The sequence below is a fragment of the Nycticebus coucang genome, chromosome 13 (assembly GCF_027406575.1).
Source record: "Nycticebus coucang isolate mNycCou1 chromosome 13, mNycCou1.pri, whole genome shotgun sequence".
In the NCBI taxonomy this organism is placed as follows: domain Eukaryota; kingdom Metazoa; phylum Chordata; class Mammalia; order Primates; family Lorisidae; genus Nycticebus; species Nycticebus coucang.
In genome coordinates this window covers 102244179-102270846 of record NC_069792.1, presented here as the reverse complement: position 1 = coordinate 102270846, position 26668 = coordinate 102244179, and the positions used below count along the sequence as shown (strand labels likewise).

At 61.5% G+C, this 26668-nt stretch overlaps 2 protein-coding genes across 28 annotated transcripts in view; both read left to right on the top strand.

The window, feature by feature from the left end:
• Window positions 1-23321, top strand: part of PLEC (plectin) — a 56923-nt gene extending 33602 nt beyond the window's left edge. For 10 of the 27 annotated variants that reach the window (XM_053559537.1, XM_053559550.1, XM_053559554.1 and 7 more), the window contains 31 exons: window positions 104-165; window positions 531-620; window positions 1507-1584; window positions 1667-1759; window positions 2556-2722; window positions 3224-3339; window positions 3420-3526; window positions 3604-3723; window positions 3797-3892; window positions 4035-4162; window positions 4386-4479; window positions 5159-5313; window positions 5398-5716; window positions 5799-5876; window positions 5948-6109; window positions 6288-6392; window positions 6466-6561; window positions 6815-6940; window positions 7727-7879; window positions 7968-8122; window positions 8205-8331; window positions 8422-8605; window positions 8684-8841; window positions 8957-9135; window positions 10407-10545; window positions 10633-10989; window positions 11072-11155; window positions 11341-11445; window positions 11551-11649; window positions 12571-15951; window positions 16058-23321. In XM_053559537.1, coding sequence (XP_053415512.1) covers window positions 104-165; window positions 531-620; window positions 1507-1584; window positions 1667-1759; window positions 2556-2722; window positions 3224-3339; window positions 3420-3526; window positions 3604-3723; window positions 3797-3892; window positions 4035-4162; window positions 4386-4479; window positions 5159-5313; window positions 5398-5716; window positions 5799-5876; window positions 5948-6109; window positions 6288-6392; window positions 6466-6561; window positions 6815-6940; window positions 7727-7879; window positions 7968-8122; window positions 8205-8331; window positions 8422-8605; window positions 8684-8841; window positions 8957-9135; window positions 10407-10545; window positions 10633-10989; window positions 11072-11155; window positions 11341-11445; window positions 11551-11649; window positions 12571-15951; window positions 16058-22258 — 13514 coding nt within the window. In that variant the 3' untranslated portion in view covers window positions 22259-23321. Of the gene's footprint in view, window positions 1-103; window positions 166-350; window positions 366-530; window positions 621-975; window positions 1012-1506; window positions 1585-1666; window positions 1760-2555; window positions 2723-3223; window positions 3340-3419; window positions 3527-3603; window positions 3724-3796; window positions 3893-4034; window positions 4163-4385; window positions 4480-5158; window positions 5314-5397; window positions 5717-5798; window positions 5877-5947; window positions 6110-6287; window positions 6393-6465; window positions 6562-6814; window positions 6941-7726; window positions 7880-7967; window positions 8123-8204; window positions 8332-8421; window positions 8606-8683; window positions 8842-8956; window positions 9136-10406; window positions 10546-10632; window positions 10990-11071; window positions 11156-11340; window positions 11446-11550; window positions 11650-12570; window positions 15952-16057 lie in introns of all 27 variants that reach the window. The other 17 variants (XM_053559533.1, XM_053559544.1, XM_053559531.1 and 14 more) reach the window with 4 other exon arrangements.
• A 2283-nt stretch (window positions 23322-25604) lies between these two features.
• Window positions 25605-26205, top strand: LOC128563847 (cytochrome c oxidase subunit 7A2, mitochondrial-like). Its single transcript, XM_053559341.1, has one exon. It carries the CDS (start codon window positions 25895-25897, stop codon window positions 26144-26146), a length of 252 nt encoding a protein of 83 aa, XP_053415316.1. The 5' UTR covers window positions 25605-25894; the 3' UTR covers window positions 26147-26205.
• The last annotated feature ends 463 nt before the right edge of the window (window positions 26206-26668 follow it).

The following is a 26668-nucleotide window of genomic DNA, read 5'->3' as shown; positions in this document are numbered from 1 at the left end:
CTGCATCAGGTTAGCCAGGCCTCTGTGTCTGCACAGTGGTCACCTCTGGGGGCCTCTCTGGGCTTTTCCCAGGCCCTGGGTGAACTGGCCTTGTCTTCTCCAGATGAGCGGGACCGTGTGCAGAAGAAAACCTTCACCAAGTGGGTCAACAAGCACCTCATCAAGGTGAGCAGCGTGTGCCTTGGAGCTGTGGGCATGGGAGGAGCCGGCTGTGGGTGGGGGAGGTACCCCTACCCTGTGCTCACCTTTCATCTCTGAAACCTGTCAATTTCTGTCCTCTCTCCTCTCCATGATCGCTCCCGTCTCTTTCCTCCTCTTACTTTTCCTGGTCTCTCCTGGCCTCTCCGTAGCACTGGAGGGCAGAGGTAGGTGCCTCCTTAGGGCCATGCTCCATACCCCAAGTACCCCAAGAGACTCAGACCCCCACCTCTTCCTCTCTGGGTTCAGTGCCCGGCTCTGGGCTCTGCCCTCTGAGGCCTGTTGGTGGCTGAGAGGATCTATGGCCAGCCCAGCTCCTGTTGTCCCCACAGGCCCAGAGGCATATCAGTGACCTGTATGAAGACCTCCGAGATGGCCACAACCTCATCTCCTTACTGGAGGTCCTCTCAGGGGACAGCCTGGTATGTGTGCCCCCCTTCTCTTCTACCTGGACTGCCCTGCCTGCCTTCTCTCCTTGGGACCTGTTCCGACTGCCCATCCTATGTCCAGCTCGCTCCTTCCTGCCTTTTCCTGGGGGAGCAGCCTGGCCTGCTCCCACCGTGCCTTCCTGTCCAGGGTGTCAGGGCATTGCAGCTGAAGGCCCAGCCTGGGGGTGGCCATGACCCCCATGCCTTGGGCCACTCTGGCTCTTGCTGCCCTCCACTCCAGAGCCCTAACACAGTAACCTCATGCTCTGCTCTGCTTTGGTTTCTCTGCTGCTTGGACTCTGATCCTTGACCTCTGCTCTTTACCCCTTGCCCTGCTCTGGCTGGGCAGCCGAGGGAGCGGGACGTAATCAGGAGCTTGCGCCTGGTGAGTGGTTGTGTCTTTTGGCTGCGGCAGCACATGGGCTCCCTGAGACCATGGAGCCCAGCTCACCTGGGGCCAGCAGCCAAGTTCAACCTGGCCCTTGGGGGGCAGATGTCTATGTGCCAGGCTATCTGCGTGCTGCCTGGGGCTGGGCCCAGGACTGGGCCTGGGACCCACCAGCAGCTGCTGTGGCTGCCACTGCCAGGCAGGAGGACCCCCCACCCCCCCCAACCACCACTGCCCTCCACCTGAAGCTTCCTGACTGTCTCCTCCCACCATCCTTCCTTCCTATCCACAGTTGGAGTCGCTGGACTTCCTGAGCCCCTCCTGGGCCAGGCCTGGCCTCTGGGCTGGCATCCTTTTCCCAGCTGGGAGAGGGTGTGCTGGGGAGGACCCTTAGCTTACTTGCTATAGTTGCCTTGGGAACATTTGAGGGGTGGGCCCTGGAGCTGCAGTTGCTTTGTGTGGACGCTGACCATGCCACACCTCTTCTCACAGCCCCGGGAAAAGGGGAGGATGCGCTTCCACAAGCTGCAGAATGTCCAGATTGCCCTGGATTACCTCCGGCACCGCCAGGTAAGGCTGCCAAGCCTAACCCAGGCCTCTCACTGAGCCAGGTTAGCCCTGTGGGGCACAGCTGAGAGTTGCTTGCTTACAGGTGAAGTTGGTGAACATCAGGAATGATGATATTGCCGACGGCAACCCCAAGCTGACTCTTGGCCTGATCTGGACAATTATTCTGCACTTCCAGGTAGAACAGCCACACCTGGAGTCTCCAGGTTGTGGGGGGAGCTCCCTGACTCCTGGGCTGGCCTATGGTGCCCTGGGTGCAGTAGCACCTGGGAGCCATCCTGCCAGCCCTGCCTCTGGGCTCGCTCCATGGCCTGTGGGCCTCGGCCTCCCTTCAAGGCCTATTCTGCGCCCTCTGGCCTTGGCTGGGCAGGGCCTGCAGAGCCTCCCCATGCAGGAATGTGCTCATTGCTGCCTGCCTGGGGAACATTCTGGAGCTCCATAGGCTGCACCAGCTGACTCACCCAAAGCTTGTTCTGGCCACACAGGAAGCCACAAATCTGAGAGCTGGGCAGGCAGAGCTTGGCTGGCACGGTAGCTGAGTCACACAGGCAGGCAGGCCGCCAGGCCCACGTGCCATGCACAGCCCCCAGGGGTTCACCCCCACAAACAGAGAGGGGTTTTCCTAGGCCTGAGCATTCTGGGCCAGCACTAGGGGTCTGCACCTGCTCTTCTTGCACCAGTCTCCACCACTTTTGTGGGTACAGGGTGTATAGGTACATCCAGGCCTCCTCAGCCAAAGGGAGCCCAGGGTACCTGCCATGGAGGGGCTGGGGCTCAGCCTTCCTCTGCAATGCTGGCTGGCTGGAGTGGCTTGTGGTCCTGAGGTGTGGCTGGTCCTAGTGGCTCCCATGGGGGCCCTGGGAGCCTATGCAGTCCAGTTGGGTGCTGAGCCACCTGCCCTTATGCAAGTGGTTGTGGATGCTGGTCAGGCCGGCAGCCCAGGCTGAAGCACCACCTCCCACCATGTCGGGCAGATCTCTGACATCCAAGTGAGCGGGCAGTCGGAGGACATGACAGCCAAGGAGAAGCTGCTGCTTTGGTCTCAGCGCATGGTGGAGGGCTACCAGGGCCTGCGCTGTGACAACTTTACTTCCAGCTGGCGCGACGGCCGCCTCTTCAACGCCATCATCCACCGGCACAAGTATGTGGTGCTGGAGACTAGGGAGGCTGCAGGCCAGGCACCCCAGGGCACCTCAGCTGGGCAACTTCAGACAAGTCAGGGCAGGGAGGGTGAGTGCCAGACTCCTCTGAGTAGTGCGCACCAGCAGGGCTTAGCCCCACCCTGGCACCTAGCCCCTCCAGGAGGCCCTTCTGAAGTACCCCTGCCTCCTTGAGGCTATGGGCCCTAGTTCTCACAGACACGAGCAACTGCACCATGTGGACAGCTCAGAAGTGGCCTGGCTCAGTGCACTGGGCCTGTGCCATGTCTGCCGCAGGCACCTGGGCTCCTGGGGTGGGGACAGTGGGGTTTGTTTGGGTCTGTGGGGGTAGGCAGATCTGGGGCATTGGTGGAGTGGGAGTGCATTGTTCAGGGGGAGTGTGGGCTGGGCCTGTGGTTGCTGGGGTGTGGAGGAGTCTGCCTGCCACCCTGCTCCATGGGCCAGCTGCCCCCATCGTACCCCATCCACCCATCGGTCTGCAGGCCCCTGCTCATTGACATGAATAAGGTATACCGGCAGAGCAACCTGGAGAACCTGGACCAGGCCTTCTCCGTGGCAGAGCGGGACCTGGGAGTGACAAGGCTCCTGGACCCAGAGGGTGCGTGCCTCTAACCCTTCCTTGCCTGCCCCTCCACCCCCAGAGGGACCAGAGACTCCTCTGACCGCCCTGTCCCACAGATGTGGATGTGCCTCAGCCTGATGAGAAATCTATCATCACCTATGTTTCATCCCTGTATGACGCCATGCCCCGCGTGCCGGATGCACAGGATGGGGTGCGGGCCAACGTGAGTAGTGGGCCTGGAGGCAGGTGGGCCTCATGCCTGGGGTGGCCGCTGATGGGCGCTTGCGCATGGTCTTGCAGGAGCTGCAGCTGCGCTGGCAGGAATACCGGGAGCTGGTGATGCTGCTGCTGCAGTGGATCCGGCACCACATCGCAGCCTTTGAGGAGCGCAAGTTCCCCTCCAGCTTCGAGGAGATCGAGGTGGGTGGGCAGTTGCACCAGGGTCCTGCCTGCCCTGGGGCTAGGTGTGATGCTGACACCCCTGTGCCCACAGATCTTGTGGTGCCAGTTCTTGAAGTTTAAGGAGACAGAGCTTCCAGCCAAGGAGGCAGATAAGAACCGATCTAAGAGTGTCTTTCAGTCTCTGGAGGTGAGGAATGCCCCGAGGGAGGTTAAGGGGTATCCCCTAGCGAGGTCGGGGATGTCCGTGGGGGCTGTTCTGGGTCTGGTGGGTGGGGGACCAAGCTCCCCACCCTTTGCAGTCTCAAGCCTGAGCTCGGTCCTGCCCACAGGCTGCAGTACAAGCTGGCCAGCTCAAGGTACCCCCTGGCTACCACCCACTGGATGTCGAGAAGGAGTGGGGCCGGCTGCACGTGGCCATCCTGGAGCGGGAGAAGCAGCTTCGCAGCGAGTTTGAGAGGTGGGTGGGGTGAGGGAGGCTGAGGGTGGGGCCCTGTGGTAGCAGGGGAGCCACCCAAGGGTGAGTCACTGCCTGGAGAGGAAACCCCCCTAGGCCAGGAACTGAGCTCCTGCTAACCTGAGGGCCAGGGAGGCTGGAGCAGGAAGGGAACTGTGCTCTGCAGCCAGGGAGGGTGGTGGCTGCCCTGGCTGACAAGTGGGTCCCTGGGTGCCTTGGGTTACAGGCTGGAGTGCCTTCAGCGCATAGTGAGCAAGTTGCAGATGGAGGCTGGACTCTGTGAGGAGCAGCTGAACCAGGCTGACGCCCTGTTGCAGTCGGTGAGGGGGTGGGGAGGGGCAGGGACTGGGCTGGAGGGAGGCTGGGAGCCACAGCCTGCAGCCTGCCACGCCCTGCAGCCTGCCAGGCCTTGCAGCAAGCCAGGCAGGGGCTGGCTCTGAGGTGGGGAAGCCAGGCCTGGCTCCTCTTTCTTGGTGTGCAGCCAACTCTTAACCACATGCTTTGGGGAGAGTTAGCTTCTGGGCACTAAGCAGGATGTGGAGAGGCCGCCCAGCCTCTGCCAGGCCTCCTCCAGCACAGCAGCTGCTGGGGCTGATAGGGAGGGGTTGATGGAAGGGACCTAGATCATCTGCTGCTAAGTACTCTTGGGATCCCAGATGCATGGGGCTGTGTGGCCTGGCAGGAGTTTGCTGGAGGAAGGAGGCCACAGACACAGCCACAAGGCCGTCTCGGTCCTTGGACCTAGCACAATTCTTTTGGACTTGATCTCCATCCCATAGACAGCTAGCAATCCCTGAGAAAGTTAGCGGGTAGATTTAGCCAGTAGTTTGTGTCAGAGAGACATGTGGGGTAACGGGAGGGCAGGGCAAGGGCAGGTATCTGGGGGCAGTGAGTCATCTGCGGCCTGGGTCTTAAGTGGGCAAGGGCAGCTTCCTCGGCTGAGGTCCTTGTGAGGTCAGAGGTGGGTCAGCTGGGCTCTGACTCTCGACCACCTTGTAGGATATCCGGCTGCTGACTGCGGGCAAAGTGCCACAGCGAGCAGGGGAGGTGGAACGGGACCTGGACAAGGCAGACAGCATGATCCGGCTGCTGTTCAATGATGTGCAGACACTCAAGGATGGACGGCACCCACAGGGAGAGCAAATGTACCGCAGGTGGGGCCCTTTTTGCCACTCCCTGGGCCTCCTGGGTACAGGCAACCTGGGGTGTGGCTGATGCCCTCCCCGCCTCTGCCTCAGGGTGTACCGCCTGCATGAGCGCCTGGTGGCCATCCGCACTGAGTACAACCTCCGGCTGAAAGCAGGCGTGACTGCCCCCGTGGCCCAGGTGACCCAGGTGACTCTGCAGAGTGTGCAGAGGCGCCCTGAACTCGAGGACTCTACCCTGCGCTACCTGCAGGACTTGTTGGCATGGGTGGAGGAGAACCAGCGCCGGGTGGATGGTGCTGAGTGGGGAGTGGACCTGCCCAGTGTGGAGGCGCAGCTGGGTGGCCACCGTGGTCTGCACCAGTCCATCGAGGAATTCCGGGCCAAGATTGAGCGAGCACAGAGTGACGAGGCAAGTGACGCCCATGGGGTGAGCAGTGGGTGGGAGGCCAGGCCCAGGCCACCATGGGCCTGACCTGTCTTGTCTCCTGCAGGTCCAGCTTTCCCCCACCACCCGGGCTGCTTACCGTGACTGCCTGGGCCGGCTGGACCTGCATTACGCCAAGTTACTGGTGAGTGGAGGCGGGTGGGGTGGAGGGGCAGGGAGGCTGCAGCCTGCTGACCTGGCCCTGCCCACCCACAGAACTCCTCCAAGGCCCGCCTCAGGTCCCTGGAAAGCCTACACAACTTTGTGGTGGCTGCCACCAAGGAGCTAATGTGGCTGAGTGAGAAGGAGGAGGAGGAGGTGGGCTTTGACTGGAGCGAGCACAACACCAACATGGCCGCCAAGAAGGAGAGCTACTCGGTGAGCCACTTGCGCTGCCCTGCGCCCGCCCTGCTGTGCCAAGGGTGGTCCCCTACATGTGGGAGCAGCTGGTAGCTGCTTAGATGCAGCTTCCGGCTCCTCAAGTTGAGTTTGCTGGGAGACTGACAGACCCCGGCGCAGCCTGGCCCATCCCTGAGATCCTTTGCCCTCATACCAGGCCCTGATGCGTGAGCTGGAGCTGAAGGAAAAGAAGATCAAGGACATCCAGAACACCGCCGACCGGCTGCTGCGGGATGACCACCCTGCTCGGCCCACAGTGGAGGTGGGAGCAGGGACGTGGGGACCCCTGGGCCCTGGGGGCGGGACAGGGCCTGATGGGCCTCGCCATCTTGCAGTCCTTCCAGGCCGCCCTGCAGACCCAGTGGAGCTGGATGCTGCAGCTGTGTTGCTGCATCGAGGCTCACCTGAAGGAGAACACCGCCTACTTCCAGGTGAGGACAGGGCCCTGGCTCAGGAGCTCAGCTGCAGCATTGAAGGGCTCCCTGGCCCCCTTGGCAGATGGGTGGGCCTGACCAGCAGCTTCCTATGTATCCAGACATTGACGGCTACTTCTTGCACTCTGTCCCACTGGGCTTGGGGCTCCTCCCAGGGCTCTGCTGCCCTCGCCTCTTAGACCTATGCCAGGCAGCCCTGGCCTGGAGCTCCTGGCCCAGGCAGTCTGGCATGACCCTGCTTGCCCCTCAGTTCTTCTCAGATGTGCGGGAAGCTGAGGAGCAGCTGCAGAAGCTGCAGGACATGATGCGCAGGAAGTACAGCTGTGACCGCTCCATCACCGTCACCCGGCTCGAGGACCTGTTACAGGATGCCCAGGTGAGGCAGGGGCCTGGGCAGGGCTTGAGGAGGCACAGTGGGGGCATAGGGGCCACTGAGCAGGTGTATGGGGGAGCTGGCTGGCTGGAAGTGGCATGGGCTCCATCTGTGGAGCCCACAGAGCAAACTGAGGCTGAAGCCTGCTGCTGTTGCCCGTCTGCTTGCCTTAGGCAAGTGTGCCGGTGCTATGGCCTGCAGCAGGCTCAGTCTGTTGGCTGTGGAGAGCCGAGTGGCTGCTGGGCAGTGCCCTGGGTGTCTGCGGGGCAAGGGTGATGAGGCATCCTGAGGGCAGAGCACACTCAGTGGGGACTGATGGAGAGAAGAAGGCATAAGACTGAAACATTGGATGGGTTGATGTAGTCAGTAAGGGCTGGGAGAGGGTAGTGGAGGTGTGGGCAGCTCCAGGTGGACCTGACTTAGCCTTGACAACCCTCTCTGCAGGTTGGGATAGGTGCCACCCAAAGGGAGGTAGAGGGGATAGGACACTGTAGGGGATGGCATGGAGCCAGGCCACACCCCTGTCCTGGAAGATATGGTGGGTGGCCTGGGGCGCAGAAGTTACGCAGGGGTGCAGAAATGTACCTAGGGGCGCAGGAGGGTACCCAATCCTGGTCAGGAAAGGAGGGTGGGTGGAGTCAGCTGGACCTGCTGCCTTCTGTGCTCCCCACCCCCTGGGAGCACCAGGAAGGCCCAACAATCTGGTCCCAGTAGGCCCTTGTGGCCCTCACACAGACATGCCTGTGTCTGGATGCTGGCCTGTTGACCTGAGCTGTCCCTCCCCTCCAGGATGAGAAGGAGCAGTTGAATGAGTACAAAGGCCACCTCTCAGGCCTGGCCAAGCGGGCCAAGGCCATCGTGCAGCTGAAGCCCCGCAACCCGGCTCACCCCGTGCGGGGCCGTGTGCCCCTGCTGGCTGTGTGTGACTACAAGCAGGTGGAGGTGAGGGCTGGGCCAGGGTCGCCATGGGAGGGGCGTGGCCAGGCAGGGCACAGTGTCGCCATATGGTCAATGACTCTGACTATCCCAGATGACCGTGCATAAGGGTGACGAATGCCAGCTGGTGGGCCCTGCACAGCCATCCCACTGGAAGGTGCTCAGCAGCTCCGGCAGCGAGGCCGCTGTGCCTTCCGTGTGCTTCCTTGTGCCCCCGCCCAACCAGGAAGCCCAGGAGGCCATCAGCAGGTGGGTGGCCTACGGTCCAGCAGTTGGAAGGGATGGGCAGTGGATAGGCCCCAGATATCCTGACTATGTCCTGACATGCCAGGTTAGAGGCTCAGCACCAGGCTGTGGTTGCGCTGTGGCACCAGCTGTATGTGGACATGAAGAGCCTTCTAGCATGGCAGAACCTCAGCCGTGACATGCAGCTCATCCGCTCCTGGTCCCTGACCACGGTACGACTGCCGGTGGCCATGGGCTCTAGGTGGGAGAGGGGTGGTGGCAACCTGTGTGCATCAGCCTATTGTGCCCTGTGCTGTCCACAGTTCCGCATGCTGAAGCCAGAAGAGCAGCGCCAAGCCCTGCGCAGCCTGGAGCTGCACTACCAAGCCTTCCTACGGGATAGCCAGGATGCTGGTGGCTTCGGGCCTGAGGATCGGCTGATAGCTGAGCGCGAGTATGCCTCCTGTAGCCGCCACTACCAGCAGCTCCTGCAGAGCCTAGAGCAGGGTATGTGATGGACAGGGCTTTGGTGTGCGGAGGGCCAGTGATGGGCTGGGCACTCAAGTGATGGGGATGTGCCTGCAGGTGAGCAGGAGGAGTCTCGCTGTCAGCGCTGCATTTCGGAGCTCAAGGACATCCGGCTACAGCTGGAGGCCTGGGAGACACGTACTGTGCACCGTCTGCGGTTGCCACTAGATAAAGAGCCGGCGCGGGAGTGTGCCCAGCGCATCGCCGAGCAGCAGGCAGGCGCCATCCCCACCCCATCTCTGTCCCTTGCCAGCCCTACCTCCCTCCTGGGTTTTTGAAGCATGCAGTGCTAGGCCCAGGGGTCACTGCTGCCTTGCTTGGTCTCTGCAGAAAGCACAAGCTGAGCTGGAGGGGCTGGGCAAGGGGGTCACCCGGCTCTCTGTTGAGGCTGAGAAGATCCTCACCCTGCCTAAGCCATCACCAGCTGCCCCGACTCTGCGCTCGGAGCTGGAGCTGACCCTGGGCAAGCTGGAGCAGGTGCACAGCCTGTCTGCCATCTACCTGGAGAAGTGAGTGTGTCTGCCTGCTGTGGCTGCAGAAGCTCAGAGCAGAGGAAGGAAGGGGACTAGGGCAGCTAAGTTGGGCGCTGTTGAGGGATCTGGGCGGGAGATGGCCACAGAGACAGCAGGTGGCAAGAGTTAAGACCTGACATGTTTCAGAGATGGTCCCTTAGGACTTACTAATGATTGGATGGCATATGAGAGAGAAGGAAGAGGACATGGGAGCTGTTCCCTGAGGTCAGGGACTAAGGGTGCCAGGACCTGGGGGATCCTGACCCAGGAGGGTCAGGGCAGGGCAGGCAGAAGCTGGGGTGAAGCTCAGGGAGGGGACAGAAAGTGCCCATGAGGGAAGGAAAGCACCAAAGAGGTGCCACCCCAGCCCCCAGCGTTGGGAGGCCTGGAGGGAGAGGGCTGTGAGGTTCCGAGGACGGCATAGGCAGCTTCAAGAAAGGGGGCTTGGTGGTGGAAGGTGAGTGCAAGCAGTAGGTGGGAGTAGAACACGGTGAGATGCTGGAGGGTGGGGTGGTCAGAGGCCCTAGTGCCAAGGTCTGTCTGGGCACCTTCCCCAGCATCTGCCGCAGCCCCAGCAACCTTGCCAGGCCTGGCCTTCTCCTGCCTGCCCCTATTCCCAGCTGCAGAGCCTCTCATGCAGAGCCTTTTCTTTGCTGTTTATTTCGCAATTCTTACTTCAGAGGCATAAAGAATGCCTCCACGTGGACCTACTTTCAGTAGAGTAGTGAGAAGTCTCCCTGCACCTGGTCTCTTGTCTGTCCCATTCCTGACTTGCTCCTCCAGGGCCTCTGGCATTTATTTCTAACGTATTATTTTTTAGGCTCCTAATATATTGCAAATGGTACATCCACCCTTTACCCACAAATGCTAACCAATGTTTGAGAGAAATGGTGCTATTGGGTACAATTGCCATTCCTGCCTGGGTTTGCCCTCACTCAGTTTCAGGCTGGGAAGCTGACAAGTGCACCCCAGGCCCTGTGGGTGTCGGGATGCTGGGTAGCCAGCCAGTGGGTTCCACCTGCCTCAGGGCCTTGGAGTCTGCTGTTCCAACCGCATGACTTCCCTCCTGGTCTTCAGACTGGAGTTTAAGTGTCTCTGCATCTCAGAGGCTCCCAACCACCTTCTCCTGGTGTCCCCCTTCTCTCTCTGAAACCTACGAACACAGGGGTCCCTGACCCCTGGGGTTTGTCTAGGCAGGCATTGTGCGCTGGGCACCTAGGCTGTGCCCAGGCGCCCTCCGGCCAGGTCTGAACCACACTCTCCTCCAGGCTCAAGACCATCAGCCTGGTCATCCGCAGCACGCAGGGGGCAGAGGAGGTTCTCAGGGCCTACGAAGAACAACTCAAGGAGGCCCAGGCTGTACCCGCCACCCCCTCAGAGCTTGAGGCTACCAAGGCTTCACTGAAGGTACCATTACAGGGCTGGCACCTCACCAGGGATGGTGGGACAGCAGGGCCCAGCTGAAACAGCACCCTCCCCTCCTGTCCTCAACAGAAGCTACGGGCCCAGGCAGAGACACAACAGCCTATGTTCGATGCTGTGCGGGATGAGCTGCGGGGTGCACAGGAGGTGGGTGAGCGGTTGCAGCAGCGGCACAGTGAGCGGGACGTGGAGGTGGAACGCTGGCAGGAGCGGGTCACCCAGCTGGTGGAGCGCTGGCAGGCTGTGCTGGCCCAGATCGAGGTGCGGCAGCGCGAGCTCGAGCAGCTGGGCCGTCAGTTGCGCTACTACCGTGAGAGCGCAGACCCGCTGGGCGCCTGGCTGCAGGACGCCCGTCAGCGGCAAGAGCAGATCCAGGCCATGCCACTGGCTGACAGCCGAGCCGTGCGGGAGCAGCTGCGGCAAGAGAAGGTGGGCCTGGGTCGCTGGGTCGCTGGGTCAGGGTGGTGGGGCATGCCCTGGGGCCACCGTGTTGATCGCCCTGCCTCCCCAGGTCCTCTTGGAGGAGATCGAGAGACACAGTGAGAAGGTTGAGGAGTGCCAGAGGTTCGCAAAGCAGTACATCAATGCCATCAAGGTGAGCCCACCTTCTGACATGCTGCCCGAAGCCCATGTCCTGGGATGCTTGCTGGGTTGGTGGACCTAGGACTCTGTGGTGCCCCTGAGCCTAGGCACCCCGGGAAAAGCCTGTGTGTCAGTGTGCAGGCTGGGCATGGGCCGTCAGGGACAGAGCTGGTGGCTGACCACAGTGTATATCTACAGGACTATGAGCTCCAGCTGGTCACGTACAAGGTACAGCTTGAGCCAGTGGCCTCTCCGGCCAAGAAGCCCAAGGTCCAGTCTGGGTCAGAGAGTGTCATCCAGGAGGTAGGTTAGCAGTGGGCTGAGCCTGGCCCAGGTGCAAGGCTGGGTGGGCCTTGTTGGGGTATGGTTCTCAGCAGGGCTGACCCTGACTGCACCTTCCACCTCCAGTATGTGGACCTGCGCACTCGCTACAGTGAGCTGACCACTCTCACGAGCCAGTACATCAAGTTCATCAGTGAGACTCTGCGGCGCATGGAGGAGGAGGAGGTATGGTCAGGTCTGGTGGGGCTGGGGAGGCGGGAGGCCATCATACACCTACCTGCAAATGTGGCTGGAGGGGCTGCCTGAGAGCAGTTACTGCAGCCCCCACTCGCCTCCTGCCCCTGGCATGGCCCGTCCCAGCTGCCCTCACCTGTGGCCTGTATCCCCTTGGCCTGGAGCTGTGCTGCTGTCCCTGTGGTGGCTGGCACCTCCTCCTCCTCTGTTTTGACGCGTCCTCCTCCTGCGTCCACTGGCTCTTATGTCGTTCTTCCTAGGGATTCTGTGTCGGTCTCCACATTCAACCCTTTGCTCTGAGAAGAGTTGGCGGGGCATTAGATCATGGGGGCCGGAGAGGGGTGCCCACCTGGCCAGTTCGTTCCTGCCTCCCCGCTGTCCCTGTGGTCTGGGCTTCCTGTGGGCCTGTCTCCTCTCTGCTTAGAGCTGCTGGCTAGAGAGTTCCTCTTCTGAGCTGGCTCGGGTCTGTACTGCTGTCCCCACTCTGGCTGTGCCACCCCTCTGGGCTTCAGGAATGGCCTGCAACTGGGGAGAGGGGCCCCTGAGGTGGGAGCCAGGCCCACCAGCCTCCAGCAGAGCTCAGGCAGGGCTGTGCGGAAGGTGCAGCTCGCAGACACCGCGAGCCTCCTGCTTTGCGCTCACACTCTCTCCCTGTGTCCGTCGCCTGTCTGCAGGAAGAGGGGAGGACGCCTAGGCCTCCTTCCCCAGGCCGGTGAGCACGGTGGGGCCAGCTGCGCGCTACCTGAGTGCCCTGGGCGGGTGCACGCTGTCTCCTAGTCTGGGGCCCTCTGTCCCCTCTCATCCCCCACACGACACTGGGGCAGCCGTGGCAGGGCTGTGTCCTGTGAACGCCTGGCACCCGCCCCGTGCTCACGCTCTCCCTGGTTCTCTTCTTCTCTGCCGTGGCCGCAGAGGCTGGCTGAGCAGCAGCGGGCGGAGGAGCGGGAGCGGCTGGCTGAAGTGGAGGCTGCACTGGAGAAACAGCGGCAGCTGGCTGAGGCCCACGCCCAGGCAAAGGCGCAGGCAGAGCGGGAGGCTCAGGAGCTACAGCAGCGCATGCAGGAGGAAGCGGTGCGGCGCGAGGAGGCTGCAGTGGATGCGCAGCAGCAGAAGCGCAGCATCCAGGAGGAGCTGCAGCACGTGCGGCAGAGCTCGGAGGCGGAGATCCAGGCCAAAGCCCGGCAGGTGGAGGCGGCTGAGCGCAGCCGGCTGCGCATCGAGGAGGAGATCCGTGTGGTGCGCCTGCAGCTGGAGACCACTGAGCGCCAGCGCAGTGGGGCTGAGGGGGAGCTGCAGGCGCTGCGGGCACGGGCTGAGGAGGCTGAGGCGCAGAAGCGGCAGGCTCAGGAGGAGGCGGAGCGCTTGCGAAAGCAGGTGCAGGACGAGAGCCAGCGGAAACGGCAGGCAGAGGTGGAGCTGGCCCTGCGCGTGAAGGCGGAGGCTGAGGCGGCTCGAGAGAAGCAGCGGGCCTTGCAGGCGCTGGAGGAGCTGCGGCTGCAGGCTGAGGAGGCGGACCGGCAGCTGCGACAGGCCGAGGCAGAGCGGGCACGCCAGGTGCAGGTGGCCCTGGAGACTGCCCAGCGGAGCGCTGAGGTGGAGCTGCAGAGCAAGCGTGCCTCTTTTGCGGAGAAGACGGCTCAGCTGGAGCGCACTCTGCAGGAGGAGCATGTGGCGGTGGCGCAGCTGCGGGAGGAGACTGAGCGGCGGGCGCAGCAGCAGGCCGAGGCCGAGCGTGCCCGGGAGGAGGCGGAGCGAGAGCTGGAGCGCTGGCAGCTGAAGGCCAATGAGGCGCTGCGGCTGCGGCTGCAGGCGGAGGAGGTCGCACAGCAAAAGACCCTAGCACAGGCCGAGGCGGAGAAGCAGAAAGAGGAAGCCGAGCGGGAGGCGCGGAGGCGCGGCAAGGCAGAGGAGCAGGCCGTGCGCCAGCGGGAGCTGGCCGAGCAGGAGCTGGAGAAACAGCGGCAGCTGGCAGAGGGCACTGCGCAGCAGCGCCTGGCCGCGGAGCAGGAGCTTATACGGCTGCGGGCTGAGACGGAACAGGGGGAGCAGCAGCGGCAGCTGTTGGAGGAGGAGCTGACCCGGTTGCAGCGTGAGGTGGCCGCAGCCACGCAGAAGCGCCAGGAGCTGGAGGCTGAACTAGCCAAGGTGCGGGCTGAGATGGAGGTGCTACTGGCCAGCAAGGCACGGGCGGAGGAGGAGTCCCGCTCCACCAGCGAGAAGTCCAAGCAGAGACTGGAGGCCGAGGCCAGCCGGTTCCGTGAGCTGGCGGAGGAGGCTGCCCGCCTGCGTGCCCTGGCGGAGGAGGCCAAGCGGCAGCGGCAGCTGGCCGAGGAGGACGCAGCCCGGCAGCGGGCAGAGGCAGAGCGGGTGCTTGCTGAGAAGCTGGCTGCCATCAGCGAGGCCACCCGGCTTAAGACGGAGGCGGAGATTGCACTAAAAGAGAAGGAGGCGGAGAACGAGCGCCTGCGACGGCTGGCAGAAGATGAGGCTTTCCAGCGGCGACGGCTGGAGGAGCAGGCGGCGCAGCACAAGGCTGACATCGAGGAGCGCCTGGCCCAGCTGCGCAAGGCGTCAGAGAACGAGCTGGAGCGGCAGAAGGGGCTGGTGGAGGACACGCTGCGGCAGCGGCGGCAGGTGGAGGAAGAGATCCTGGCACTGAAGGCGAGCTTCGAGAAGGCAGCTGCCGGCAAGGCGGAGCTGGAGCTGGAGCTGGGGCGCATCCGCAGCAACGCTGAGGACACGCTGCGCAGCAAGGAGCAGGCCGAGCTGGAGGCCGCCCGGCAGCGGCAGTTGGCTGCCGAGGAGGAACAGCGGCGCCGTGAAGCTGAGGAACGCGTGCAGAAGAGCTTAGCGGCCGAGGAGGAAGCCGCCCGGCAGCGCAGGGCTGCGCTGGAGGAAGTCGAGCGGCTGAAAGCGAAGGTGGAGGAGGCGCGGAGGCTGCGTGAGCGAGCAGAGCAAGAGTCGGCTCGACAGCTGCAGCTGGCCCAGGAAGCTGCCCAGAAGCGGCTGCAGGCGGAAGAGAAGGCACATGCCTTTGCGGTGCAGCAAAAGGAGGAGGAGCTGCAGCAGACACTGCAGCAGGAGCAGAGCGTGCTGGAGCGGCTGCGTGGCGAGGCTGAGGCTGCCCGGCGAGCTGCTGAGGAGGCGGAGGCAGCTCGGGAGCAGGCTGAGCGCGAGGTGGCGCAGTCCCGGCGGCAAGTGGAAGACGCCGAGCGGCAAAAGCAGTCGGCGGAGGAGCAGGCCCAGGCGCAGGCGCAGGCGCAGGCAGCTGCAGAGAAGCTGCGCAAAGAGGCCGAGCAGGAGGCTGCGCGGCGGGCACAGGCAGAGCAGGCAGCCTTGCGGCAAAAGCAGGCGGCAGACGCGGAGATGGAGAAGCACAAGAAGTTTGCAGAGCAGACACTGCGACAGAAGGCGCAGGTAGAGCAGGAGCTGACAACACTGCGGCTGCAGCTGGAGGAGACCGACCACCAAAAGCACCTCCTGGATGAGGAGCTGCAGCGGCTGAAGGCAGAGGCGACAGAGGCTGCCCGCCAGCGCAGCCAGGTGGAGGAGGAGCTCTTCTCTTTGCGTGTGCAGATGGAAGAGCTGGGCAAGCTCAAGGCTCGCATCGAGGCGGAGAACCGTGCGCTCATCCTGCGTGACAAGGATAACACGCAGCGTTTCCTGCAGGAGGAGGCTGAAAAGATGAAGCAGGTGGCAGAGGAGGCTGCGCGGCTGAGTGTGGCAGCCCAGGAAGCTGCGCGACTGCGCCAGCTGGCGGAGGAAGACCTGGTACAGCAGCGGACCCTGGCCGAGAAGATGCTCAAGGAAAAGATGCAGGCGGTACAGGAGGCCACACGGCTTAAGGCCGAGGCTGAGCTGCTGCAGCAACAAAAGGAGCTTGCGCAGGAGCAGGCCCGGCGGCTACAAGAGGACAAGGAGCAGATGGCGCAGCAGCTGGAGCAGGAGACACAGGGTTTCCAGCGGACGCTAGAGGCAGAGCGGCAACGGCAGCTGGAGATGAGCGCTGAGGCTGAGCGCCTCAAGCTGCGTGTGGCGGAGATGAGCCGGGCCCAAGCCCGTGCGGAGGAGGACGCCCAGCGCTTCCGGAAGCAGGCGGAGGAGATTGGTGAGAAGCTGCACCGCACAGAACTTGCCACGCAGGAGAAGGTGACGCTGGTGCAGACGCTTGAGATTCAGCGGCAGCAGAGCGATCGTGATGCCGAGCGCCTGCGAGAGGCCATCGCGGAGCTGGAGCGTGAGAAGGAGAAGCTCAAGCAGGAGGCCAAACTGCTGCAGCTCAAGTCCCAGGAGGTACTGGCCCTCTCTCCATGCAGCGGGTGGGCCTGGGGATCTACCCTGGGGTGGGGTGGCAGGTGCTCCCGGGCAGTGGTCCCTGACACCCAGTCTGCCCCCACAGATGCAGATGGTGCAGCAGGAGCAGCTGCTGCAGGAGACACAGGCCCTGCAGCAGAGCTTCCTCTCCGAGAAAGACAGCCTGCTGCAGCGCGAGCACTTCATCGAGCAGGAGAAGGCTAAGCTGGAGCAGCTCTTCCAGGGAGAGGTAGCCAAGGCACAGCAGCTGCTGGAGGAGCAGCGGCGACAGCAGCAGCAGATGGAGCAGGAGCGGCAGCAGCTGGTGGCCAGCATGGAGGAGGCACGGCGGCGACAGCATGAGGCAGAGGAAGGTGTACGGCAGCAGCAGCAGGAGCTACAGCGGTTGGAGCAGCAGCGGCAGCAGCAGGAGAAGCTGCTGGCTGAGGAGAACCAGAGGTTGCGTGAGCGGCTGCAGCGCCTAGAGGAGGAGCACCGGGCTGCGCTGGCACACTCTGAGGAGGTCACTGCCTCGAAGGCCCTGCCCAATGGCCGGGATGCACCTGATGGCCCTGCCGTGGAGGTGGAGCCTGAGCACTCCTTTGATGGTCTGCGGCAGAAGGTGCCAGCCCAGCGGCTGCAGGAGGTGGGCATCCTGAGCACAGAGGAGCTGCAGCGGCTGGCTCAGGGCCACACTACGGTGGCTGAGCTTGCACAACGGGAGGATGTGCGCCAATACCTGCAGGGCCGCAGCTGCATTGCTGGGCTGCTGCTGAAACCCACCAATGAGAAGCTGAGTGTGTACATGGCCCTACAGAGGCAGCTGCTGAGCCCTGGCACAGCCCTCATCCTACTGGAGGCCCAGGCAGCCTCGGGCTTCCTGCTGGACCCTGTGCAGAACCGGCGGCTGACCGTCAATGAAGCTGTGAAAGAGGGTGTCGTCGGCCCTGAACTGCACCACAAGCTGCTATCGGCCGAGCGTGCCGTCACCGGCTACAAAGACCCCTACACTGGGGAGCAGATCTCCCTCTTCCAGGCTATGAAGAAGGACCTCATTGTGCGGGACCATGGCATCCGCCTGCTGGAGGCCCAGATCGCCACGGGTGGCATCATAGACCCCGTGCACAGCCACCGCGTGCCCGTGGACGTGGCCTACCAGCGTGGCTACTTCGACGAGGAGATGAGCCGCATCCTGGCAGACCCGAGCGACGACACCAAGGGCTTTTTCGACCCCAACACGCACGAGAACCTCACCTACCTGCAGCTGTTGGAGCGCTGTGTGGAAGACCCTGAGACAGGCCTGCGCCTGCTGCCACTCACAGACAAGGCTGCCAAGGGCAGGGAGCTGGTCTACACAGACTCCGAGGCCCGGGATGTCTTCGAGAAGGCCACAGTGTCCGCGCCATTTGGCAAGTTCCAGGGCAAGACAGTGACCATCTGGGAGCTCATCAACTCAGAGTACTTCACGGCAGAGCAGCGGCGGGACCTGCTGCGGCAATTCCGCACAGGCCGGATCACGGTGGAGAAGGTCATTAAAATTGTCATCACGGTGCTGGAGGAGCAGCAACAGAAGGGCCAGCTCTATTTTGAGGGCCTTCGCACCCTGGTACCTGCCACTGAGCTGCTGGAGAGCAGAATCATTGACCACGATCTCTATTGCCAGCTGCAGCGGGGTGAGTGCTCGGTCCGAGAGGTGGCTGAAGTGGACGCTGTGCGGCAGGCCCTGCGAGGTGCCAACGTCATTGCAGGCATGTGGCTGGAGGAGGCTGGGCAGAAGCTGAGCATCTACGAGGCCCTGAAGAAAGGCCTGCTGCAGCCGGATGTGGCCCTGGCCCTACTCGAAGCCCAGGCCGGCACCGGGCACATCATTGACCCTGCCACCAGCTCCCGGCTGACTGTGGATGAGGCGGTGCGTGCCGGCCTGGTGGGCCCTGAGCTGCATGAGAAGCTGCTGTCAGCCGAGAAGGCTGTCACAGGCTATAGGGACCCCTACACAGGCCAAAGTGTTGCCCTGTTCCAGGCCCTGAAGAAGGGTCTCCTCCCCCGGGAGCAGGGCCTGCGTCTGCTGGATGCCCAACTGTCCACAGGCGGCATCGTAGACCCCAGCAAGAGCCACCGTGTGCCCTTGGACATCGCCTATGCCCGGGGCTACCTGGATGAGGAGACCAGCAGGGCCCTGTCGGCACCCAAGGATGATGCCAAGACCTACCATGATCCCAGCACACAAGAGCCAGTCACATATCGCCAGCTCCAACAACAGTGCCGGCATGACCAGCTGACCGGGCTAACCCTGCTGCCTGTCTCTGAGAAGGCTGCCCGGGACCGGCAGAAGGAGCTCTACTCTGAGCTCCAGGCCCGTGAGACTTTCGAGAAGACGACAGTTGAGGTCCCTGTGGGTGGCTTCAAGGGCAAGACAGTGACCATCTGGGAGGTCATCAGCTCTGAGTACTTCACGGCAGAGCAGCGGCAAGAACTGCTACGGCAGTTCCGCACGGGCAAGGTCACTGTGGAGAAGGTCATCAAGATCCTCATCACCATCATCGAGGAGGTGGAGATCCAGAGACAGGAGAGGCTGTCCTTCAGTGGTCTCCGAGCCCCTGTGCCAGCAAGCGAGCTTCTAGCTGCTGGGGTCCTCAGCAGAGCTCAGTTTGAGCAACTCAAGGACGGCAAGACGTCGGTCAAGGACCTCTCTGAGGTGGGCTCCGTGCGGACACTGCTGCAGGGGAGTGGCTGCCTCGCTGGCATCTACCTAGAGGATTCCAAGGAGAAGGTGACCATCTATGAGGCCATGCACCGGGGCCTGCTCAGGCCTAGCACAGCCACACTCCTGCTTGAGGCACAGGCAGCCACTGGCTTTCTTTTGGACCCCATACGGAACCAGCGCCTATATGTCCATGAGGCTGTGAAAGCTGGCGTCGTGGGCCCTGAGCTACACGAGAAGCTGCTGTCAGCTGAAAAGGCCGTCACCGGCTACAAGGACCCCTACTCAGGCTCCACCATCTCCCTCTTCCAGGCCATGAAGAAGGGCCTGGTCCTCAGGGACCATGGCATCCGCCTGCTGGAGGCCCAGATTGCCACGGGTGGCATCATCGACCCTGTGCACAGCCACCGCGTGCCCGTGGACGTGGCCTACCAGCGTGGCTACTTGGACGAGGAGATGAATCGCATCCTGGCAGATCCAAGTGACGACACCAAGGGCTTCTTCGACCCCAACACACATGAGAACCTCACCTACCTGCAGCTGTTGGAGCGCTGCGTGGAAGACCCCGAGACGGGCCTGCGGCTGCTGCCACTAAAAGGGGCGGAGAAGGCCGAGGTGGTAGAGACCACGCAGGTCTACACAGAGGAGGAGACCCGGAAGGCTTTTGAGGAGACGCAAATCGACATCCCTGGTGGTGGCAGCCATGGCGGTGCAACCATGACCCTGTGGGAGGTGATGCAGTCCGACATGATCCCCGAGGAGCAGCGGGCCCGGCTGATGGCGGACTTCCAGGCTGGCCGTGTGACCAAGGAACGTATGATCATCATCATTATCGAGATCATTGAGAAGACGGAGATTGTGCGCCAGCAGAACCTGGCTTCCTATGACTATGTCCGCCGCCGCCTTACAGCTGAGGACCTGTACGAGGCCCGGGTCATCTCCCTCGAGACCTACAACCTGCTCCGGGAGGGCACCAAGAACCTCCGCGAGGTCCTCGAGGCAGAGTCTGCCTGGCGCTACCTGTATGGCACAGGCTGTGTGGCCGGCGTCTACCTTCCCGGCTCCAGGCAGACGCTGACCATCTACCAGGCCCTCAAGAAGGGGCTGCTGAGTGCTGAGGTGGCTCGCTTGCTGCTGGAAGCTCAGGCGGCCACAGGCTTCCTGCTGGACCCAGTAAAGGGTGAGCGGCTGACTGTTGATGAGGCCGTGCGGAAGGGCCTGGTGGGCCCTGAGCTGCATGACCGGCTGCTCTCAGCTGAGCGGGCAGTCACCGGCTATCGTGACCCGTACACCGAGCAGACCATCTCGCTCTTCCAGGCCATGAAGAAGGAGCTGATCCCTGCCGAGGAGGCCCTGCGGCTTCTGGATGCCCAGTTGGCCACTGGTGGCATCGTGGACCCCCACCTGGGCTTCCATCTTCCATTGGAGGTGGCTTGCCAACGTGGCTACCTCAACAAGGACACACATGACCAGCTGTCAGAACCTAGTGACGTGCGCAGCTACGTGGACCCCTCCACTGATGAGCGCCTCAGCTACACACAGCTGCTTCGGCGGTGCCGCCGTGATGAGAAGAGCAGTCAGCTGCTCCTGCCCCTCTCAGATGCCCGCAAACTGACTTTCCGTGGTCTGCGCAAGCAGATCACTGTGGAGGAGTTGGTGCGCTCACAGGTCATGGACGAGGCCACAGCACTGCAGCTGCAAGAGGGCCTGGCCTCCATTGAGGAGGTCACCAAGAACCTGCAGAAGTTCCTCGAGGGCACCAGCTGTATAGCCGGCGTCTTTGTCGATGCCACCAAGGAGCGGCTGTCAGTGTACCAGGCCATGAAGAAGGGCATCATCCGGCCCGGCACAGCCTTTGAGCTCCTGGAGGCACAGGCAGCCACCGGCTACGTTATTGACCCCATCAAGGGGCTCAAACTGACTGTGGAGGAGGCTGTGCGTATGGGCATTGTGGGACCTGAGTTCAAGGACAAGCTGCTTTCGGCTGAGCGCGCTGTCACTGGCTATAAGGACCCCTACTCTGGGAAGCTCATCTCCCTCTTCCAGGCCATGAAGAAGGGCCTGATCCTGAAGGACCATGGCATCCGCCTGCTGGAGGCCCAGATTGCCACAGGCGGCATCATCGACCCTGAGGAGAGCCACCGGCTGCCAGTTGAGGTAGCCTACAAGCGTGGCCTCTTTGATGAGGAGATGAATGAGATCTTAACTGATCCCTCGGATGACACCAAGGGCTTCTTCGACCCCAACACGGAGGAGAACCTGACCTACCTGCAGCTGATGGAGCGCTGTATCACCGACCCACAGACTGGCCTGCGCCTGCTGCCACTAAAGGAGAAGAAGCGTGAGCGGAAGACGTCCTCCAAGTCCTCGGTGCGCAAGCGCCGCGTGGTGATCGTGGACCCTGAAACGGGCAAAGAGATGTCAGTGTATGAGGCCTACCGCAAGGGCCTCATCGACCACCAGACGTACCTGGAACTGTCCGAGCAGGAATGCGAGTGGGAGGAGATCACCATCTCTTCCTCCGACGGCGTGGTCAAGTCCATGATTATTGACCGCCGCTCTGGCCGCCAGTATGACATCGATGAGGCCATCGCCAAGAACCTCATCGACCGCTCTGCGTTGGACCAATACCGTGCCGGCACGCTCTCCATCACTGAGTTTGCCGACATGCTCTCAGGCAATGCCAGCGGCTTCCGCTCCCGCTCTTCCTCAGTGGGGTCTTCCTCTTCCTACAGCAGCCCTTCTGTCACCAGGACCCCGCTGGCCTCCTGGTCTGATCCAACTGAGGAGACTGGCCCAGTGGCCGGCATCCTGGACACAGAGACCCTGGAGAAGGTGTCCATCACAGAGGCCATGCACCGCAACCTGGTTGACAACATCACAGGCCAGCGGCTGCTGGAGGCACAGGCCTGCACTGGGGGCATCATCGACCCCAGCACTGGCGAGCGCTGCCCTGTCACTGAGGCTGTCAACAAGGGTCTGGTGGACCGCATCATGGTGGACCGCATCAACCTGGCCCAGAAGGCCTTCAGCGGCTTTGAGGACCCACGCACCAAGACCAAGATGTCAGCTGCCCAGGCCCTGAAGAAGGGTTGGCTGTACTATGAGGCGGGCCAGCGCTTCCTAGAGGTGCAGTACCTGACAGGTGGCCTGATTGAGCCCGATGCGCCCGGTCGTGTGTCTCTCGAGGAGGCCTTGCAGCGTGGCACTGTGGACGCCCGCACTGCCCAGAAGCTTCGTGATGTCAGTGCCTACTCCAAGTACCTCACCTGCCCCAAGACCAAGCTCAAGATCTCCTACAAGGATGCACTGGACCGCAGCATGGTAGAGGAGGGCACAGGGCTGCGGCTGCTGGAGGCTGCCGCCCAGTCCAGCAAGGGCTACTACAGCCCATATAGTGTCAGCGGCTCCGGCTCCACTGCCGGCTCCCGTACCGGCTCCCGCACCGGCTCCCGGGCTGGTTCTCGCCGCGGCAGCTTTGATGCCACTGGCTCTGGCTTCTCCATGACCTTCTCCTCCTCCTCTTACTCTTCCTCGGGCTATGGCCGCCGCTACGCCTCAGGGCCCTCGGCCTCCCTGGGGGGCCCTGAGTCTGCGGTGGCCTGAGCCCCTGCCTGCATCCCGCCCTCTCACTCTGCATGTGGCCAGGCTCCTGCCAATGCGTTGGGGTCTTTCTTTAATGTTTAAAGGTGTCTTCCTCCTAAGCGGTGCCTAAAGTTTAACCAAAAAAGACCAGACTAACATATTAATATATATCTGCTGTCCAGATTAGCCTGTGTCTCGGGGAAATGAGGCAGGCCCAGCCCCACTGACCACCTCACCCCTGTGGGTCTCCCCACTCCCTTCTACCTGCCACTCATCACAGCCAGGTGCCTTGGAGGGGCCAGAACTGGGCCCCAGCCCACCGCTCCAGTCTCCCCAGGGAGTGTTCTGTCTGGACGAGACCCCCAGCCCCATAAGGTGGCTCACTGTTACCTACCTGCTAATCCTAGCTGCCAGTCCCATCCACAGAGGGCCCTTGCCCAGCATTTCCTGCGTAGTCATTCAGTGGGCCTTGCTAGGGAGGGAGGGGTCCCAAACCAGTCATCTTTTTCTGGCTGCTCAGAGAAGCCCCTTCCACACGGGAAGACAGGAGCCAGCGGCCCAGCCTGGGCCCCAGCCTGATCCGTCCCTTCCCAGCTCCTACAGCACCATCTGAGCTCTGCCTTCTAGCTCACCCGCACTCCCAAGCACTCCCGAGACCCCGGCCTCTGGCGTCAGCCTTCAGGTTCAGCTCCCCTAGTAAGTGCCTTCTGTGTCCGCCCTCGTACCCAGGACCCAGACCCGGGGTGGGAGACTGTTGTTCCCAGTTGGGCATAGCTGGGGATTCTGCAGACCCATCCTCTTCTCTGGGCCCTGTGGACCCCCACCCCAGGTGTCTGCCTGCCTGCCTCCCAGGGAGCCCCAGCCCCACATCAAGTGGCCCAGGGATGCGCTGGCCCTCCAGTGCTGTCCAGCCTGTTGTGTTGGAGACCCACCCCTGCCTCAACTCTGAGCTTTGCATGTCCCACTAACCTGGCAGGCAGCAGGTGGAGACACCAGGCTGTCGGCTGCCTCTGAGGGCAGAACACTAACCTGACCATGGGGGGGCTCTGCAGGCCCTGCCCCCAATAAAAGCAATTCCAACCTTTTTGTGGGTCCTGTGTCTTTGTCCTGGGGTCAGGAGCGTGTCAGGAGTACACAGGTGCTGCGGTCACCGGCTCCAGGCTCTGAACCCAGCCATGGTGTCCTGGCCAGGGATAGAGGTGATGTTGGCAAGCTGAAGGACCTGGGTGGTGACTAGAGGGCAGACTGGGCGGAGGATGCGAGGAGGGCAGAGGCCAGCTGAGACCAAAATGTCTGGGGCTGCTCCAGGATGTCCACCTCTGCTGCTGGACCAGGAGAGAACTTGTCACCCTGCCCTGTCCCTGTGCCTAACACATGGTTTGCACTTAAGGTGCCCATCCTCACCTGAGGTGGGGTTCTGATATACTCCATGTTGGTCACTGGCTGTGGCCTCCAGGCCTCAGGGTAAGAACAGAGTGGCCCCTCATTGCTAGGGCCACACCAGGCAAGGTGGTTCTTATTGGTCAAGAGCAGCCCCCCAGACAAGGGAAGCTCTGTGGCCCTCATTGAAGCTGTGAGGCAGCAGGTAAGCACCTTGCCCCTCACAGATTATTCCACCCAGACTCTGCTTCTCCAGGGTGCTGATCAGGTGCAATTTCTGGAAGACTTGCAGGAGGAGGTGAGTGGAGCAAGTCACAGCCCACTGGCCACTGGCCCTGAGGCCGTGACTGGTAACCTCTCTGCTTTGCCCAGACCCTCAGCCCTGGGGACCCAAGTCCTAGCTACATGCTCTGCCTCCTGCGACACTGCCCTGCTCCCTACCCTGCTGGGTAGATAACTGGGGTCACACTGGCCTCTGGTCCACTGGAACAAGTGGCAAAGGGACACACAGCTGCTGAGGGGGGCCCTTCCCCCCCGTTGGGGGTCCAGGAACCTAACGCTGCAGGGACAGGAAGTGTGTGCTCCCCATGGGTCTTGGAGGGTGCGAGGCAGCTACTCCCTTGGTTCCCAGACACATGCGGTCCTACAGTGAGCCACTGAAGCTAAAGACGGTGTCCCAAAGGACTACAGTCCTACAGTATCAGCAGCAAGACAACGTGAGGCACAATTTTTTTTTTGAGACAGTCTCACTCTGTCACCCAGGCTGGGGTGCAGTGGCCTCATCACAGCCCTCTGCAGCCTCAGGACTTAGGTGATCCTCCTGCCTCAGCCTCCCAAAGTACTGGGATCACAGGTGCCCATCACTGTCCCCAGCCCAGCCACACTTTCTGAAGAGGCCACTTAACCCTGCCTAGGAGAAAATGTAATATCAGGGGTCCTGTACCATCTGCTGCACCCCTGCTGTGAGTGGGGCCTGAGACCTGAGGCTGCACTAGGCCGGTGCCCAAACTGCGGATGCTGAGGCCCCATGGGCTAGAAAGGCAGGCTCAAGCCTGGGTTACGGGGTCTTGATTTGTCCCCATAACCAGTTGGCCTCTGTTTAGTGTTGTGGCAGCAGCCCTGGCGGTCTTTACTGCTGGAGTGCAGGATGTGCTGCCTTGCCAGGGGCTGGACCTACCTGGGGAGAGGCCGTTGTGTCATCAGCCTCTGGCTGGGATTCCCCTGGAAGGACTGGGATCCCCTTGGGAGGACTGGAGACCAGCACCTACTGACCATGGCATCATTGTGGAGTCTGGAAGCCTCCAGCAGGTCACACACTGTCTTTAAAACACAAGCGTCCCCTGTAATCCCAGCACTCTGGAAGGCTGAGGTGGGTTGATTGCTTGAGCTCACAAGTTCAAGACCAGCTTGAGCAAGAGCAACACCCCGTTTCTAAAAACTAGCTGGGTGTTGTGGCAGGCGCCTGTAGTCCCAGCTACTTGGGTCTAAGACAAGAGGATCGCTTGAGCCCAAGAGTTTGGTTTGAAGTTGCTGTGAGCTATGACACTACAGCACTCTACCGGGGCAACAAAGTGAGACTCTGTCTCAAAACAACAGAAACACACAAGAGGCCACCAGGTGTGGTGTTTCTCTTTCCAAGAAGGAAATGCCAGGCTCAGAGTTTGTCCTTGACCTCAGAGACAATGTCCTAACATTCCAGACTCTGCACTCCTCAAAGCTCTGCTAACATGACAGTCCCTGATCTTTGCTCAGTCTCCTTGCACTGAAGCACACATCTCACCAGGATGTGCAGGACACTTACTGCTTCCTGTTGTGAGGCCTGGCCAGTTTGTTTCTCTGTCCTTTGGTCAGACGACTCAAGTCCCTTTCAGCTATACTGTAGCAAAGCAGCATAACTGCCCCAGCCAGGGCCACACCTCTGTCCATCACCCAGCAGCCTCCCAGCATGGAGAAGGAAGCTTTGCTAGTCAGCAGCCACAGACTCCACAAGAGTCCATCTTCTGCTCTGTAAAAGACCTTACAGCCCAGCAGCTGGCATCAGGGCTGCCCAGGGGTGGGGGGGTCTGTGGCACTCCCCCATCACTCACTGGGATTCAAGACGGTAGGTGTCAGCTGTGTCCCAGTGTCCCTGAGTTCCTGCTGAGCACTGCCATTTTAGCAAGGATGTGGTATAGTTTTTAATTTTTATCTTGCCTGGGAATGGGAGTTTCTAACTTCCATTGGGTCTTTCTTAAAAGTACAGCAATTTGGCGGTTGGTGGGCAGTAACTGAGGCAAGATGCTGCGGAATCTGTTGGCTCTCCATCAGATTTCGCAGAGGACCATAAACACTGCTTCACGCAGGGATTTTGAAAATAAAGTTCCAGAGAAGCAAAAGCTGTTTCAGGAGGATAATGGGATTCCAGTTCACCTAAAGGGTGGGCTGGCTGATGCCCTTCTATATAGAGTCACCATGGTTCTTACAGTTGGTGGAACAGCATATGCCATATATCAGCTGGCTATGGCTTCATTTCCTAAGAAGCAGGATTGACTTCAGTCATCCCAGTGATCACGTGGTTCACCTTCATTTAGCTCTGTATGGACCAGTAAACTGATGAGTAACTGGAAAAAAAAAAAAAGTACAGCAATTTTTATTCCAACATGAGGATCCTGCCAACTGCACAGCTGCAGAGTGTGTCCATTCTAGTTGCACACTCTTGAGCTGGGAAGTGTCCCTCTGCCAGAGACCTAGGCCAGGCCTCCGTTTGTGCCCTCCGCCCACAGGAAACCAGTGGTGGTGCTCAGGGCCCGGGGATGCAGCTCACCCAGATCCTGCTCTGGGTGCACAGTGTGTGGTGAGAGGCTGAAGGTCCCCGTACGGAGGGACCAGGCATCTGGTCTGCCTTACCACTGCCTTTCCACTGCAGGGTGGTAAGGTCTGTCTGCAGGAAGGCCTGGCCCCTCTTTCTGTTTATGTGCCTTGAGCCTGAGAACCAGCTTAGATAAGAAAACAGAGCAAGCAATTGCATTTTCCATTGAAGCCATGGAGCCTAACCATCCGGTTCATTTTAAA

Coding starts and splice junctions, on each gene's coding strand:
- LOC128563847 (XM_053559341.1), top strand. CDS start 25,895: ATGCTGCGGAATCTGTTGGCTCTCCATCAGATTTCGCAGAGGACCATA.